Genomic DNA, 17151 nt, shown 5'->3' on the forward strand with positions numbered 1-17151 from the left:
TTTAAAGGATACTGTAGTAACCTGAGCTAGTTAGGTGATTGAATTAACTTCTGATGAGTAAATAATGTTTGTATCCCTAAATGGAGAAGAGGATATAGATACTCCTAGATGCAGGCTAGAATATTTGACTGAAATAATTTAGGAGGACAAAACCCCCCAGATTATTGTGGTAGAAAAAAAAAATTAAAAAAGAAACCCAAAACATTGTACAGGAATTGAAGGATGCTACCATAGAACTTATTCAGCATCCAGAGAGAATAATGTGAGCAGAGAGCAACAAGGAAAGAAATAAAACCCTTTTTAGTTTGAATCTTCTGTTGTCTAGAATGAGCTACTGGCACACACCGTAGAGAAAGGGGAAATTATGATACAAATAGCATAGAAATGGGCCACATCAGGCTTGAATTTGTAATTTAGTATCATGTAAAAAATCATCTGCAGTGAGGTTGAGACTCTAAGTTTTATAAAATACATAGAAATAAAGAAGCTGTGATGCAACTTAGGGATGCGGTGTGAGGACGGGGATGGAGGCGATGTAACAGCAACTTAACTCACAACCTTGAGATTTAAACGCAGCCGCCTAAAGGAGATGCAATTTTTACTTCGCTGCCCTTCACCTCAATAGGAACACCTGATGTCTTCTAAAAAGGGAGACGAGGCACAGCCAGGCAATAGGGATAACGGGGCTGCGGCCAGCGCTCCTCCTCAGCGGGGTGCGCGCAGCCTTTCCCACCGATTCCCGCTGGCACCATTCCCGGCCCGGGCTGCGGGCGGAGGCGCAGCCCCGGCTCCGCACCCGCCCCTCGCCCCCCGGGCCCGGCGTGACCGCCTCCCCCGCGGCCGCTGCCGGCGCCATTCCCGGGCCCTTCGTTCCCCCGGCCTCCGCTGCGCGGCGGGCCGCGCCGGGCCGGGCCGGGCCGCCGCTGGGTGCCCGCCCCCCGCCGCCGCAGCCGGCGGGCTGGCAGCTGGGAGGCTGCGCTCCGCCAGCATGGTTCACCACTCGGGCTCCATCCAGTCCTTTCGGCAGCAGAAAGGTCAGTACGAGCCCCGCCGTGCGCACCCATCGGGAGGCCACCGCACCTGCCCGCCCGGCGGGAGCAGGGGCACGGGGAGGGCAGCCTCGGGGGGGGCAGCTGCGGTGAGGGCAGCCTGAGCGATGCCAGCCACAGCGGGGGCAGCCTGAGCGATGCCAGCCTCAGGGGGGGGCAGCTGCGGTGAGGGCAGCCTGAGGGATGCCATCCTCAAGGGGGGGCAGCCTGAGGGATGCCAGCCTCAGGGGGGGCAGCCTGAGGGATGCCAGCCTCAGCGGGGGCAGCCACAGCGGGGGCAGCCTCAGGGGACGCCAGCCTCAGGGGAGGGCAGCCTGAGGGATGTCAGCCTCAGGGAGGGCAGCCTGAGGGATGCCAGCCTCAGGGGAGGGCAGCCACAGCGGGGGCAGCCTGAGGGATGCCAGCCTCAGGGGGGGCAGCCTCAGGGGGGGCAGCCTGAGGGATGCCAGCCCCAGGGGAGGGCAGCCTCAGGGGGGGCAGCCTGAGGGATGCCAGCCCCAGGGGAGGGCAGCCTCAGGGGGGGCAGCCTGAGGGATGCCAGCCTCAGGGGAGGGCAGCCACAGCGGGGGCAGCCTGATGGATGCCAGCCCCAGGGGAGGGCAACCTCAGGGGGAGGGCAGCCTCAGGGGGGACGCGCAGGTCTGGCGGCGGTGTCCGTGCGGGATCGCCCGCGGGTGCCGGCGCGTTCTGTGTGTGTGCCCGCACCCTGCCCGGGGTGCCGGCATGCGGCCGTGGCCGCTCCTGCTCCGGAGGCGCACCCATGCTCTCGGATGCTTTGCTGGGCGTCAATGCGGCTGCGGCGGGGCCGAGCCCGGAGCTGTCCGCGCCCCGGGGCTGGGGGCCCAAGGGCCCGGCCCGGCCCCGCCCAAGTTTTTCTTGCCGAAGGGAGGTGCTGCTTTGGTTCTCACCGTACAGGTGAGTCTAAAGATGCCTACATGCGTGATAGGACAGGTCGTTCAGCCTCTAGAGTTCACTGCGGTTGTTAGTAGGTTTGTTTTTAGGTTTTAGTCTTCGTGTCATCCTGTTAGCCAAGTACAAAAGTAGAGGAAGAATATTAGCTGTAATTGTGAGCAGGGCTCTGGTGTTGTAGGTGCAGATACAACTTAGGTTCAGTCTGCGTATTGAGTTGCTTTTTTTTGTCTGGGATTTTAATTGCCAAACAGAAGCTCTTTGCTGGTCAGCAAATATAAAGGTGAATTTCCAGTTGTGATTACCATCACCATAAAACCTGTATTGTGTTCATGTTAGAAAAAAGGTAATTCTCTCAATGAACTTTAAAATTTATTTCTTGACCATGGAACAAATGTTTTTCTATATTTTTTCTGTCTAATTCTACTTCAATGGATCAGATGAACCAAGATTTCTCTCACTTTGTTCTTTCAGTTATTGACAAACTTTTTTTAAAATTCTTATAGTGCAGTATGGTATAAATTATGATAGGAAATGGTATTCTTTATACATAAATCATGAGGTCACGTATTGGATTTTGTCTCATTCAACTTCTTCTCTTTGACTGGTTAGTTGAAAATAAATAATTCAAAGTGCTTTTTCCATTCTGGTAATCCCATAATAAATTTACTTCCTTGCTGTAGAGGTTTTGCATTGAATGCCAGACTTGTGTGCAGTAATGAGCGGTGCTGTCTCAGACTGTAAAAAGTCTAGTTTATTCAGGCTCAAAGGTAATTAATTAGTATAAAAATGTATTTTTTCAACTGTCAAGTCTACATTTATAAAAGCATTAGAAGCCTCGAAGCTACAGTGTTAGTCCTTTTTCATAAGACAACATTTCTTACGTTACGGCAATGATTAGCAAGCTCCAGAATTGTTGTCAAGGCTCTTCAGAAAAAATGCAGCTGTTCTGTAATAATGTTTAAAAAACCCCAAAACCAACTTTCATTTGTCAGATTATACCCTTTTCTGACCCAGAGATGGGGCAACTGAGAGGCATTTTAAAAACGTTTATTCCGTTTTCAGTCTCACATGAAGGGTGAGAATACAGCTGTTATAATTGATACCATCACAATCAGAAGCCAACTATTTCCTAATTACAAGACATTTCAAGTGTTTCTTGGCCTGTCAGCTTTAGCTACACCATGCCTTAAAGCCAACCATCTAAAACTGCCCCTCGTGGGTCCCACTGCAATGCATCTTTCATAGTTCTATTTCTCCAAAGTGTCCAGTCTTATTTGGCAAGGCCATCCTTTGAAACTTGTTTAGTGTTCAGTTTCTCTCTCAACAATGTCTGTCCACTTTAACTATGTTCAGGTTCTTTGACTTGTGATTTATGAAACTCTGTGTTTGCACAAGTCATAAAACTTTGTAAAAACTAAGTGAGTTTTGACAGTTACTTTTTGAGAAGATTATTGTTCTCATCTCCTTATTCCTGAGAAGTCCTGATGATTGAGGTACCTTGCCAGTCATCAGGCTTTGGAGGAGATGATGCTTTTATGGAGCTGGGTAACCTGTACAGCATTGGCTAACATGACTGTGGCTTTCCCAAAGTTCTCAAATGCAGTGTGCTTTGTACAAAATGTACCTGAGTTCAGACTGCTTTTCTCAGCCTAAAACTTTTAGGAACGGGGAAGGATAACATGAAATCTTGAGCAAAAGGCTACAGCAAAACTAAGCAAACATAAATGGTAATCAAGAATTCACCATCTTACCATGAGGTATTGAGAAGAAGCTGAGCATCTGCTACTCTGAAGTTCATGGACACTGATCTCAGCAGCAAAAAACGTTGTGTCTTTTTTCCTTTTAATTTAGTATTTTATATCAGTCTTGATTTAAAATTTAATATTTTGCTTACTGTAATTTCTGGCTTACTCTTGCTGAGATTTTGACTAAATGCATTGTTTGTTTTCCAGCTGCTCACTAAATTGTGCCCTAAATTCCCTTTCTTTACAGAATCAGGGGTAATCTTCATGAAATGGCCAAATGCCCATCACAGCTGTGCCTTGTATGCTTCACTTGCATTAAGACCAAGCTTCATTTTTTGGGGGGGCATTGAAAGGACATTATTTTTATGTGGACTCTCAGTCATATAGGAAAAATACACATCAGCAAGTCTCATAGTTCCTGAAAACAAATAGAAGATAATCTTAAACTTTTCAGAAACAGAACTTACCTATTGCTAGCTAACGTAATATTCAAACTCAATTGCTAAAGAGGACTAACTTTTAAAATGGGAGACAGAATGGGGTAGAGAGCATTTTTTTTTTCCTTTTACTTCTGAGCACTTTGTTCTAGCTGAGAAGTTGTGGTTTCAGTAACAAAGGTGTTTTTACAAGGTTTGGAGGAATAAGAAGATTAAGTTCTCCAGTCTCATGGGTATCTAGGAGCCTTCAACATGAAGGAGAAAAGAAAGAAAGAATGAAATTACATCCTGAGGATTTGTTACTGTTTAGAATTTAGGTATTGTTTTTCTTTGATTTATCTTTCCCTTCTTGACAAAGTGAGGAGGTGTTCAGAGTAGGAGGCTGCTGCCATCTTTTTGTCTTGCTCTTTGTTCAAATTGTGTATGCAGAGTGAAACCCTCAGTTTCAAAACCTGCAGCAGAACTCAGTATAGTGTTATAAAAAGACACAGAAAGGATTGAAAAAAATAATCTCATTCTTCTTCACCCCCGCAATTCTTGTTCTTCTACGTGTATCCAAAGATAATGTCTGTGGAGAAGAGCAGTGTCCTAGAGGTAGACTAATCTGTGTCTCTGCACAGCAGTGTGTTAGATCTGTTTAGCCATCTGTATAGTATTTTCTGGCTATTTTTAACCTCTGCTTTGGCAGAAACTGGTTTTTCTGAAATTATTTTCCTCAGTAATAATCTCAGATAAAAACCATATTAGTGAATATAGACCTTTATACTTCGTACTTTTTCAAAAGTTGATGCAACCTATGGCCTCTTAGGAATTATGTCAGAGGAAAGGGAAAGAGGTTTTTATTATTTACGGATTTCTTCCCAACCATGTTTACAAAAGAATAATGTTCATCCTTAAAGATTAATATACAGGTAATATATACAGTACTTTATTGTATATACATCTTTAATATACAGGTATGTTTAAAACTAGTAAGTAATTAATAGTTATTCATAAAGGAGAAATCAGATCATGTTGATAAGAGCAAAGATAATCTCTACAGTAATTTGTAGTTTCAAAATTCCAGGGAAAGATAGCTAGTTAGGTGTCATAATCTTTGACATGTAGGACATAAAATATGCTGCAGCCTTAGGGTAGATTTTTGTGCTTTCCATAGTAGGTGTGTGCCAAGCAATTGCTTGGTTTATTAGGGTACTCTACTGAAAACTTGAGTTCTTCAGAAGGAAAGGCAGCATGATTTGCTGTGGGCTCTGGTAACAGATACTTGGTGGGTGGGTTTGAATAAACCTGTGTTTAAGGTGTAGATCAAGGCAGTTGCTATGCTTAAAATTTTAAATGTCTAGCACTTTTATGCCAGTACACAGACTACACTTTCCTGCATACTTTGCAGGGTGCTTTTACTGAGTAGTGTTGTTTTTTTAATACCTCTATCAAAGCTTTTTAATGAAGGGCTTTCAATGCTGGGAAAAATAAAAGGTGTTTTGTGCTTTAGAATGAAGTTGCTTTCATCTTGGTGTATGAGATTTAGAATGTGGACAGCAGATTGAAATCTGGTGGCTTCTCAGGTGTCTGGCCAAGGAGTTCAGTGTTTCCTGGTTCAATGAGGCAGGAAGAAGTTCATCAATTTCAATACTCATTAAGTCTTTGAGAGCACTGATTTAGCCTCTCAAAGGATTTATCTTGGAATAACTTGAATTGAGACTTCTGAAGAAATCAGGCATGTTCATAAAAGATGCATTTTTAGATGCATTCCAATTCTTATCTCTGCCAAATATTTTGTTTCATTTTATATTGCTACTTGAAGTTGTAGTGTGATTTAGAGGGATTGAGGATGGAGAATCTTGAATAGCTCTGCCTTCACTGGGAAGCTTGTTGCTTCATGGACTCTCTTGTTAAATCACTTGGAGCTGCTTGAGAAGCACTGTTGTTGTGGAGTAAAGCTTTCCCTTATGGTTCCTTTACTCAGATTTTAAGCTCTTAGTGACCTGCATTCTTTATATAACAGCACGTGAAACTGACTTTGATTTCTTGTGAATTTCAATGAGAATTTGTAAACATCACATTTTATATTGCTCCAGAGTTTTCAGTATTAAGGAACTTGGACTTGTGATTAAGAATCTCATGGAGACTAATCCAAGAATGTTTGGTGCTTCTGTGGCATGAGTAAACCTAGTGAACTTAATCATCTGAAGAGACTGCTGAAATTACTAGAAGATGGAATTCTGTCACACAAAAATTTATGACAGACTGTGACCCTCTGCCACTGTTCTTCAGAGCAGAAAGGCCAAGTTTTCATGTCAGTGTGAATGAAGCAATTTTTTTGGCCTCAGCTCTTCAGTTTTCATTCCAAGGAGCACTAACACGCACAGAAAACTTCAGTGCCATACTCATCTTGACTCTGAAAGCTGAGAGCAATGCAGTTATTGGTACAATCCTTTAAAATAATACTATATTTAAGTAGTGTTACTTAAAATGTTTTTTCAGGGCACTGAAAGGCAAGGTCCAATGTTTAATAAGGCTATATTTGCTCTCACTTCTTCTGCCTGATAAAACTGCTCAGCCTAGGATGCACTCCATCTTTTTCACTCAGACACCTTTGAAGGGCCCATAGTATGTATTTTTATTCCAGATTATACTGTTGTGGGTTGTAACTTGAAAAAATATAGAGCTTTTTGAAAACAATCACTAAACATGACATATTAAACTTTACATTATGCAGGTATATGAGTGCTGTAGAAAAAAGTAACTTTTTTTTTTTTCACTGAATGGATATTTGAAATGAGAAACTTAAGGATATCAGAAGATTTTGGGATGTTGCATAACTCTCTATAGCTAAAGATGATGATGTTGCTGTGATTAGATGTCTGGGCATTAACTTCCTACATTCTGTTTTAAGTATAGCTTGATAGAGTTGTATCTGTGGACAAACCTTGTACCTATTCCACAGCTTTTCAAAATTCCCTGAGTAAGGACCTGTGAAAATAGCAACCCTAGCCACCACTCATTTTCTTTAGAACCCTCGTCAGTTATATTTCATTGGGTATACCACAAAGTTGCAAGTTCCTGATCTGCTTCCATATTTTGCTTTATTTATTTGGCTTTTTGTCATTTTTGAAATCTGCTAAATGAGTATAAATGAAACAGCCCTTTCAGTTTATATTCTGTTGTAGTAGCATTTTGAATATGTCAGTTTTTGTTTCAAAATCAAGACTAGTCAGCATATTTTATGATTAGAGGTATTTTGAAGTTCCAGTAACTGTGAGAAACTGAAACACTGTCTTAGCTAACAGTACCAAAAGCCTTGCATTACAGTTAATGCAGATGGCTAAGTAGAAACTGGGAAAGTAATGAAAAAAAAACCCCAGCCATCCATATTTTAGACATAGCATGATAGCAGAAAGTAGATGTGCTAAATTCACAAGTTTGCTGAGCAACATGGACATTACTTGTTTTCTGCTTTGGCCTGTCTTAACTGAAGAGAGTGTCTGTGTTGTCTTGAGTCAAACATGCAAGGACATTTGCAGAAAGCATTGTATATATTATTCATATATATATGTATATATATGTATATATATTACCCAGATTACAAATCTTTACCACACTTGTTCTGGAGTTAGGTCGGTTCTATATATTCTACAGCCTATGTTACAGTAGATTATTTATTAGAGACAGGTGAACTTAGCACCAAACTTCAGTGTACAGAAATATGTTTTAACAACTCTGAGCTACAATGAATGCAAATTCATCGCTGTTTTCTCAGAAAGAGAGTCTGAGTCTGCCTCAATTTGGATTCTCATCGGTCTCGTGAGGGCTTTTAGCCAGTGCAGTTACTTAAGGGAGGAATTGTTCATTTTTCTGACTGGTGAGGTCACAGTTTAATTCACAGTATATTTGAGGATTTAAGTGAGGTTTTGAAGAAACTGGTACGTTAGGTTTCCTTGGTCCTGTCTAATATTCATACATCAGGCAAATAGCCTTACTATTATGTAACTGTTTGCTCTGCTTAAAGGTAGGATCTTGGGAATGGGAAAAAAGATATTGTGAAAGCCTGCTGAGTTAGAATCCATCAGTAACTCAGGAGAAGGAGGTGTGCTTTGAAGAGTATCTGCAGAAATCCCTTTTGAACAACAAATTGCCACTGTTCATAGGGTTTTCATTAATTTTGTCAGTAAAAACATGTCACAAAGCCACACGTGTTTTGTTGCATCTTGTCTGTTGCTCTTAATGGATTCTTGTGTGGCACCCTGTCACACTATTTTCTGAAAAATCCTTTCACTAGGGTCTTTTCTCCTGTGAAGCTGGGAAGCTTCAGCTTCTCCATGTTTTGCTACATTGGAATGTGATTTGGAGAATTGTTTACCCAGCAAGTGAAATTGTTTTTACTTGATGACCAATGACAGCCAGCTGTGTCGAGGCTGTGAGCAGTCACAAGATTTTATTATTCATTGCTTCCTTTGTAACCTTCTGAGGTCTCCTCTCTCTTTCTTTAGTATAGTTTACTATATCATTTTCTTTTAATATATATCATAAATAATAAATCAGCCTTCTGAAACATGGAGTCAAGATTCTCATCTCTTCCCTTGTTGGGGTTGCCTGCAAGTTTCACAGCACCCTAGCCCAAGAAGGATGTGCAAACGAAGGAATTCAGAGCTCACTCAAATCTGCGTTGAAAAATTTTTAAGTACATCAGAGTTACACAAGAATTGTCGCTAGTCACGTATGCTCCAGAGAGCTCCTGTGGTGATGGCAAGCTCTGGAGTTAAAATATGTTTGAGATGTCATATTCTATTCTCTGCCTGTCTGCCTCAGTAGAATTACTCTTGCTCAAAAATTTCCGTTCTCCTTACTGTTTGTTTAGTAGCTTTATCAATTCTCTTTATAATCCAGAAGGTCTCTAACTTATATAATATTTGTCTTATTTTTCTGGTTCATTAAACTAATGGAGTTAGTGCTTTTAATGAATTAGTTTTCCTGAGGCATTAAGGGTTTTTTGGGGGGATTTTTGTTTGTTTGTTTTTGTTTTATTGTTGTTTGGTTTGGGGTTTTTTTGTTGTTGTTGTTTTGGTTTGGTTTTTTTTTTGGTTTTGTTTTGTTGGAGAAGTCTGTTTTTCATTATGGGCTATTTTGTTGTCTGGTTTAAAGGACAGGTGTCTTCTAAGGAAGGTGAGAACCTCCCTTGGAATGGAAATCCTTCCCTCTAAACTATTATAACTTTGAAATTACAGGGTTTTCAGGCAAAAGTATGGGGAAAGGAATAACAGTTCTTTATTGTATATTTATGTGTAATGAGAGAAACAACCCTGGCAACAACACCAACCAGAACCACAGACAAACACCTTTTAGGATATTACTTTGAATTAAAATGTGTTGGTAGAGACTAATCAAAACTTTCTATACTTTTGTGGTGTTGGAAGGGAGCATCTACAACTTTTTATTACTTTATATTGTAGGAAATCTCAAAATAAACCTGAGATTGACTTTTATTCAAGCTGAGGCATAAAAAAAATTAATTTTGAAATATGCATTCATAAATGCTTGTACTTTAATGGAAGGAGTTTCTTTAGAGAGAAAAAAATGATTTTTCATGTCATGGTGACAGTGATCTGTTTGTCAGTCTGACTGGGCTGTTTTCCCTCTTGGTTGCCCCTTGTGGCTGTTTGTTCAGTTTCGGCATGTTGGTTCTGGATTGTTATCTTAGGGGCTTACTAATGCCATCATTCAGTTCATGTATAGTCTATTAACATTATTAATTTCATACCTGTAGCCATCATAGGTATGTCCTGGCAGTCTTTTCTGCCCAAGCAGAAGGAATTCAAATTTCTTGCAGCCTGGAATGGAAAGAAGGCAAAGAAAGGCACCAAGTAATGGATTAAAATGGTTTTTCAGTATTTTTTCCCTTTAACAAGGGATAAAAGTAAGAAATGCTTTCAAAACAACTACCCCTTTAATTTTGAAAAGCATTTATACCAGTGCTAAGCTCTGACACTTTCAAGTTTCCTTTTCAAATTTTTTGTTTAGAAGACTAATTATGGGAGCATTAATATTCAAAAAAGAAATTATAACAGCTGATTTTAAATCAGAAGATTTGTCCAGAACATTCCATAGATTTCTTCAAGAATATCCTCCAAGCATATACCTTCATGAAATGTACATTTTGTGGGACTTTAGTTTACTTTAGCCTCTTTAATCTTCATTAGGGTAATTTCCTCTTTTTCTTTTCTCTCTCCGTTTGAATTGCACTGTTTTCCAGAGGTCAAGGGCTGGAGGGGAGAGGGGCAACACCATTTTGTTGCTACTATTGTCATTATTTTTTACTGATTGTTAGGTGTTTATTGAATACAGTTTCCACTAGAAATGTGTATTAATGTAGTTTTGGCTACGTGGTGTCTTTTCTATGCTGTTTTGCTTTTTTCAGGAAAACTACTCCGTGATGTCAGAGGTTTATGTCCAAAAAGGAGACAGAAGAGTTCTGTAACTTCATTTGAATATAGGGAGAGGCGTCTATGTTGCTCTCCTTTGTCTCTGTAGTTTCCTTTTTAAGGTGGTGGTTATGTTCAGAGCGGCCTGGAGGTGCAGATAAGTTGTTTGTTAGGCTGTGCTGGTCAAGTGCTGCTTCACCAGCTGCTCTTCCTGTTCCATGCCCTCTGGCTTCTGAACCATCTTTGTAACCCTCCATTGCCCTGCCCTTCAGTATGTTGAGGTGTCCTGTACAGAGCTGATACTGAAAGGGGCTGGAAAATAAACTTTGGAAGCATTATGAAGCAGGCATTCTTTATCAGTGCAGGACATGTTAGCAGGCTGTCTCCTTCAATCCAATGTGTGTGACAAGACTTCACCACTAGGTATTTATCCATCATAATCATGCAGATTCATTACAATGTGCTTCCTACCTAATACATAAACATGACTTTCCTAGAAACGATTTGCATGCATCTTCCTCCTACTGGAGCTCCTTTTATGGCCCTGGGGGGTCCTCTCAAGGTGGTTGTATTCACTGAATGCTTTGATATTACAGGCAACCTTTCCTTGAACTTTTTCTTTGGGCATGTGCAGTTGCTCCTTGTTACATAACTTTCCCCAAACCCCCCCGTAGTTCTCCTTATCTTTTCTCCCCTGGTTCCAGCTATATTTATCATCCTCTGCACCTACCTTTGCATCCTTTTATCTTTTTTGTGCCAAAGTTTTGAAGCTCTGTTCAGCAACTTCAGCGGGACTGAAAATTTATATTTTCCATGTTATTTACCAGGAGCACCCCAAAGCTGGATGCTGTTTGAGGTGTGGCTGCAGGAGAGTCAACTAGAGAGGAGTAATCTCTTCCCTTGACCTCCTAGCTTCACACTTGTCAAAGCAGCTCAAGAAGGAATCAGCCTTTGTTTCTGCAAGGGCTTCACTGCTGACACCACTGGGAGTCAACCTGTTGAGAAGTGCAGTGCCAGTTATTACAGCAAATAGCCAGTGCCATGAATTCCCAAATTAAATTGTTTTATTGGTTTCACCAGCAAAGTGAGGAGGCAGCTGTTCAGAAGAAGTATGCATGGCTCTGTCAGTTGGTGTGAGTGATGGATGGTTTTGCTGCTGGAGAGGGTTACAGTTTGTCCTTGCAAGCAAAAGCTTGTAAAGTATTGAATAGGTAAAAGGTCATCACCAAACTCTGGTCTCGAGGCTCCAAATACCAAATGCCTGCTAATTTGGAATTCTGGCTGTTATTAGAAGATCCTATAGGCATAGATGACTTAAAGAAGGGCAGATCCTGCTGTGGATGAGCTGTGCTATTTTAATTTACTTTTTACCCGACACACTGAATTAATTGGGCCTAAAAAGCTGCCAGCAATAAAAGCACTATAATCAAGTCGTGTGTCCTACTAGTAGCAAAACAAGAGAATAAATCCTTACCCTTCCCAAAGCAACCTTTCAAAGGTTGGTCACTAGGCCCACATGCTCTGCTTGGTGTTTAGAGTGGGCTTTTTTTTTAGAGTCAGGTTTTACTGTTCTGAGTTGTGCTTCAGGAAATTTTGAAAAAAATTAATAGGGATATGAATCTCCATGTTAAATGAAATAAGTTAATTGCAAATTACCATTTTTGCAGTCTCTTTAGTGCCAGCTATTCTTAATATTTATTCATTTTTGTTTTACATCCTTAGAAAAATGAAAGTATTTACTTTTTCCCCCTTTTATGCATTAACATATATAGACATGCTTTTCAAATCCTGAAATGGAAGAAGTAATTTTAAAAAGGTCAATAATCACTTCCAGAAAAATATTTTGTGGATTTAACTTAGACTCTGATTTTGTGTTGGAATGTTTCCTTTGTATTTAATTCCACATGTTAATAATTCCATAATGTTAATAATTTTATGGACAGTGCTCTAAGAAAGAAAGTGAGCCAAGTTTTGCAGTGCTAGAGAAAGTATCTTTTAATTGCTGCCATAACTAGAAAAGTCAGATAAGCTTCTTAGCATATAAGAACTATTTTAAAATCTGAAATGAAAGCTGCAAATTTCTAATTAATAAGTTGGTCTGAGTTTAATAACATCTGTTAAATGCAATTCCCTGTCTTTTCTTTCAGATGATCTAATTGATTTAACTGAATTTTAATTAATCAGAGTCATCTTGGTATTTCATAACGCTCACTGAAGTGTTGTAATATGCTTAATAGGTTCAGTAGGATGCTTCATTTGTGAAAGATGAGATCAATCTGAATGCATTTATGATGGGGGTGTGTGTTCAGCAAAGGGCATTGTCAGCAAAGACCTTTTGTCACTCCTAAATTCTTGTGTGTATATGTATGTATTAAGACATGTATCCTGCAGGATGCATTATTCTGCAGCCTCTCATGAACCTGTTGCAAATTAAATATTTTTCCACCAGAGGTCAGAGATTGGTGGAAGGCTGTTCCATGTTTTTATGAAAGGAGATGCAGTGTATATTTTAAAAAGTGACAAAATAATGGTTGAAATGCATTTGCATCTAATTTTGAAACAGAGAGATAAGAATTGCGTTCTGTATGAGCAATTCTGTAACTTCATTAAGTTTTAGAACATTAATGAAATGCATTATGCATACAAAGAAAAAATATCTTCCAGTAATATTGAAATCTTAATCAGGTGCAAAGATGAACATAGAAGAGTTACATAGTTCTGTACATTTTGCTTAATTGTGTTTGTTGAAAGGATATCATTTTCTCTTTAAATAACAAGCTTTCAAAGAGCATGGGTAACTTTTTTTTCAGGTATTTAACCTTTAGACTTTTTAAGTACTTTGGTAATAATCTCTACTTTCTCCCTGTAATTTAGAACAACTGTAAAATTACAGATTTTTAAAATAGCTCTGTACACCTCCACAGCACTGAGCTGCCTACGTGGGCCTAATGTTCAAGTGGCTTAGTTGAGTTTGGTACAAAGGTTGCTGAAGGAGGTGAAAAAAAAGCTTTTTAACAGGTTTTCCATTGTATCCTGCTCCTTCCTCCAAGCAGCCTTTGTCACATGCTGACTCTCAGCAGTCACTTAAAGCTACCAGGAAACTGCACTGCAGTTCAAACACAAAAAGAATGCTCAGCTCCTCAGGATTGAGAGCTCTAAGGATGTGCAGAGGGGTTCTCAGGTGAGCAATAGTTGTACAGCCATGAGCTGCCAAAATCAATGTGACTTTCATACCTGGCTGTGGAAAACAAAATCGCACCTCAGTTTGTTTGTGGGAGCAAATAAATGTGTGAGAGCAAAACCTGGCTGTCCCAGGGCAAACTGGCAGCTGGGGTTAAGGAGCATCCTCTGTTCTTCTGGGCATGCCAACACATCAGTTCTTCTGGGTCTCACATCAGCATCCTGTGTGCCTCTTCCTCACCCTTGGCTGTAACCTCAGATGTGAAGTCATCCTGACCTGTGTTTCACCCAAATGCGTTTAGGAGAGAAATGGATTGTAGCTCTGCTTCTAGATCATGTTACTTTGCTTTGAGTTTGGTACTAGTTGACTTTGTGGGGCAAAGGGATCAATTTTAAAGCTTGCATTTTAAAAAGCTTGGGAGTTACACTGGAGTTTCACAGTGAAAAGTAGACCTGTTAAATAAGGAAATTTCGAGATACTGGTCTTAGGATTCTGAGCTTGCTTCATCATGTGAAGATTTAGAATAGTCTAAGTTTTTATCTTGGTCCAGATGGAGCTACAGTCTATCTGATGGAACATAAACACAGTGTGTTTTGCAGTATTTGAAGGAATTTCTCTTCCTTGTTTTGTTCAAAGCCATTCGCACACAACAAAAGTAGTGTTGCTCATACTGAATAGGGGATACCAACATCTCTGGTTGAGAACAACTGAAGTCTTATATGGCTGAGGCTCCTTAGGATGCCTTGTTTGTTCAGTAAACATTTTTAACCATCTGGTGTGCTTTGTTTTTCAGTGATGAGATGACTGTGAAAAAAAAATAAACTTTAAATTAGTGAAATTAATAATTAGGAGAAATAAATATTTTAATGAGATACTTGATTGGTGTAGCCATTAGTAATGCCAGAGGTTATGATCCCTTTCAGGCTTCAGATGCTTGAAACCCTCTAGGCAGTGTTTTGAAAGTAGTAGTAAAATGCATGCACCTTTTCTGCAGAAGTTTTTCAAGATTTAAAACTATAACTTAAGCATTCAAATAACCCTGTGACAGGGAAAAGAATATCCTCCCCAAAAATATCTTCTGGCACAAATTCAGTTTTTAATTCATTTTTACTGCAGCACTTTTCCCATGGAAATACTGTAAGCCTTAGCCAGGTCATTGTCCTGAGTACCTTCTGCCTACCTGCAATTCTCCACTGAAGTTTTGCTAGCACCAGGTTTTCAGCTGAATATAATCAACCTTACTGGAATTGAATAATAGGACCAAGAGCTTGGCAGTTGTTATAAACCACAAAGAGGTCTGTCTCTGTAAATGAAATGTGGAGATAGGGTTGGAGGGGAGGGAGGAGGGTTAGGGGTGGTTTTTCAGATCTAACAGGAAATATATAGAGCAGTATTGGTTATGACTGAAAATGCAGTGACCAAAATAAGCGATTTCTGTTTCTGTCAGTAGATCATCAACAAGTGTTGTTCAGGGCAAGGCCTCAAGCAGCACAGCACACATGACGTGTACCTCATTAACTGGCCAAAACTGGTGTTATGATTTGGCTTCTATAGAAGCTACTCCTTTTTGATGCTAAGATTTAGGCTGGATTAAATGGGGAATAGTTACTGGGCTGCTCTTTATGAGGTTAGCACTGATCCAGCCTTGCTTCCAGCATTGAGTTAACAATTAATAGGGACTAGCTGCCAAACTTTCCTCATCTAAAATAAGGAGCAAATGAAAGACCAATTCTTTTCTTAACAGTACCAAAATAATCATTTGGGTTCGTATTTCACAGAATGAGGCATAGCAAAACTTTTCTTTATGTTTCTAGTGGCCAAAACCTGAAGGCCTCTGAGAAGTTGCTTTATTTCGAGTCTTTCTAGATTGGTATAGTATTGAGCATGCAATTAAATTGTGCATACTAACTTAAAAACCAGAAAAGCTTGTCATATTCTAGCTCCATCTTTCCTGCATGACCTATCAGACAGCTTTGGGTAGTTCAGCTCTCTGTTGGCTCTACAGCTGTAGTACAGGTCTCTGTTCTGGCTCTACAGCTGTAGTTCAGCTCTCTGTTGGCTCTACAGCTGTAGTACAGCTCTCTTTTCTGGCTCAGAGCCATGTAGAGATTTGCCTCTTAACAGGAATCCCCAGCATCCCCTTGGAAAGAAGACTTTCCAAGGCAGAAGTGCTAAAATAAAAAGGCAGCATCTAATTAAACCATAAACATTATTTACCTTTTTTGTCAATATGAGGAGTTTCTACACTCATGCTATAATTGTTTTCATGCTCATGCCAGCTGCCAGAGGAATATTATGTAGGAAAAGAAGGAATAAATGAAATTGTTATAGAAAAACAAGTCTGTTGGGCTTTTTCTGCTAAGTGTATACATGTCTACTATTGCAGATGAAAAGATCCCTGAACAAGCGAGGACTCTGTACCAAAGTTCTAGCTGGAAATAGATAGTCTATAAAACTACTCTATGGAAAAGAGAGGAGGGAATGAAAATAATTTCAGTAACTCAATTTCATGATCCAGTTCAGGATGTCAGCCACATGCTATTCATGCTGGGTAAGCATTTGCATGCAGCAGCAAGTGCCATCAAAACTAGCATATCACAGAACTGGACTCTGGCACAGTAGCAGAGTATGAATTAACTTTTCCAAATTTTAAGGTGGTTCATACCAATAACATAACAGCAAATCTGCTGTGAGATTACTTTGCTGTGATTCACTTTCTTCAAGCAGAAGCAGCACGATATTAGGGAATCTATTTGAAAAGACACAGGGAAATATAGAGTAAGAGAGAGCAAAAGGGAATAATTTTCTTTTGAATTGAGGCATTATGTCATAAAATAATTACTTTCTTTTTTTTATATGTATCACTTAAATTTGGGTTAAAATTGAATGTCAGTATGTGTTATTTGCATTATCATAAATTTCTTTGGTAACAGTGATTCATCTCGCCACACATACTGACTCCAGTGTAGATGAAAGAACCATTTCTCTTTGGCAACTCTAATAATTATGCAGTGGGGTCCAAAGTTACTGGCAGCCTATCCCTGCTTAAGAAATCGATCACTGAAACTCTCCAGAACAATTACAAAGTATATGTCTTTATATGTTATTCTGTATTACCCATTGCTGTGTCTAGCTGCTGCAGATTTTTGTCTAATAAATGTCCATTTAGGAAGAACTATAAAGGAGACTCCCTGGACACCTTCCAGGTAGCACAACAGACGTGTGAGGCATTGCTCTGCTCTGAACAAGGCACTGTCAAGGCCCAGTGCCCGCTGTGTTCTCTGCTGGCACAAAGCAGCCTTTTTACTAAGAAGCAGAGTTCTTTTTGCACATACTTATTTAAAGACCTATGGTATCTTCTGAGGAAACAGAAGCTTACCTGTGTATGAAGTAAATTGTTCTGTCGAG

The 17151-nt window shown here is 40.1% G+C and overlaps 1 protein-coding gene across 1 annotated transcript in view; it reads left to right on the plus strand.

The window, feature by feature from the left end:
* The first annotated feature begins 951 nt into the window (after positions 1-951).
* ANO3 (anoctamin 3) overlaps positions 952-17151 on the plus strand; it is a 90370-nt gene continuing 74170 nt past the window's right edge. Inside the window, 1 exon segment of the mRNA XM_036383753.1 lies at positions 952-1034. Coding sequence (XP_036239646.1) covers positions 989-1034 — 46 coding nt within the window. The 5' untranslated portion in view covers positions 952-988.

This window comes from Molothrus ater, chromosome 6 (genome assembly GCF_012460135.2).
Source record: "Molothrus ater isolate BHLD 08-10-18 breed brown headed cowbird chromosome 6, BPBGC_Mater_1.1, whole genome shotgun sequence".
Lineage (NCBI taxonomy): Eukaryota > Metazoa > Chordata > Aves > Passeriformes > Icteridae > Molothrus > Molothrus ater.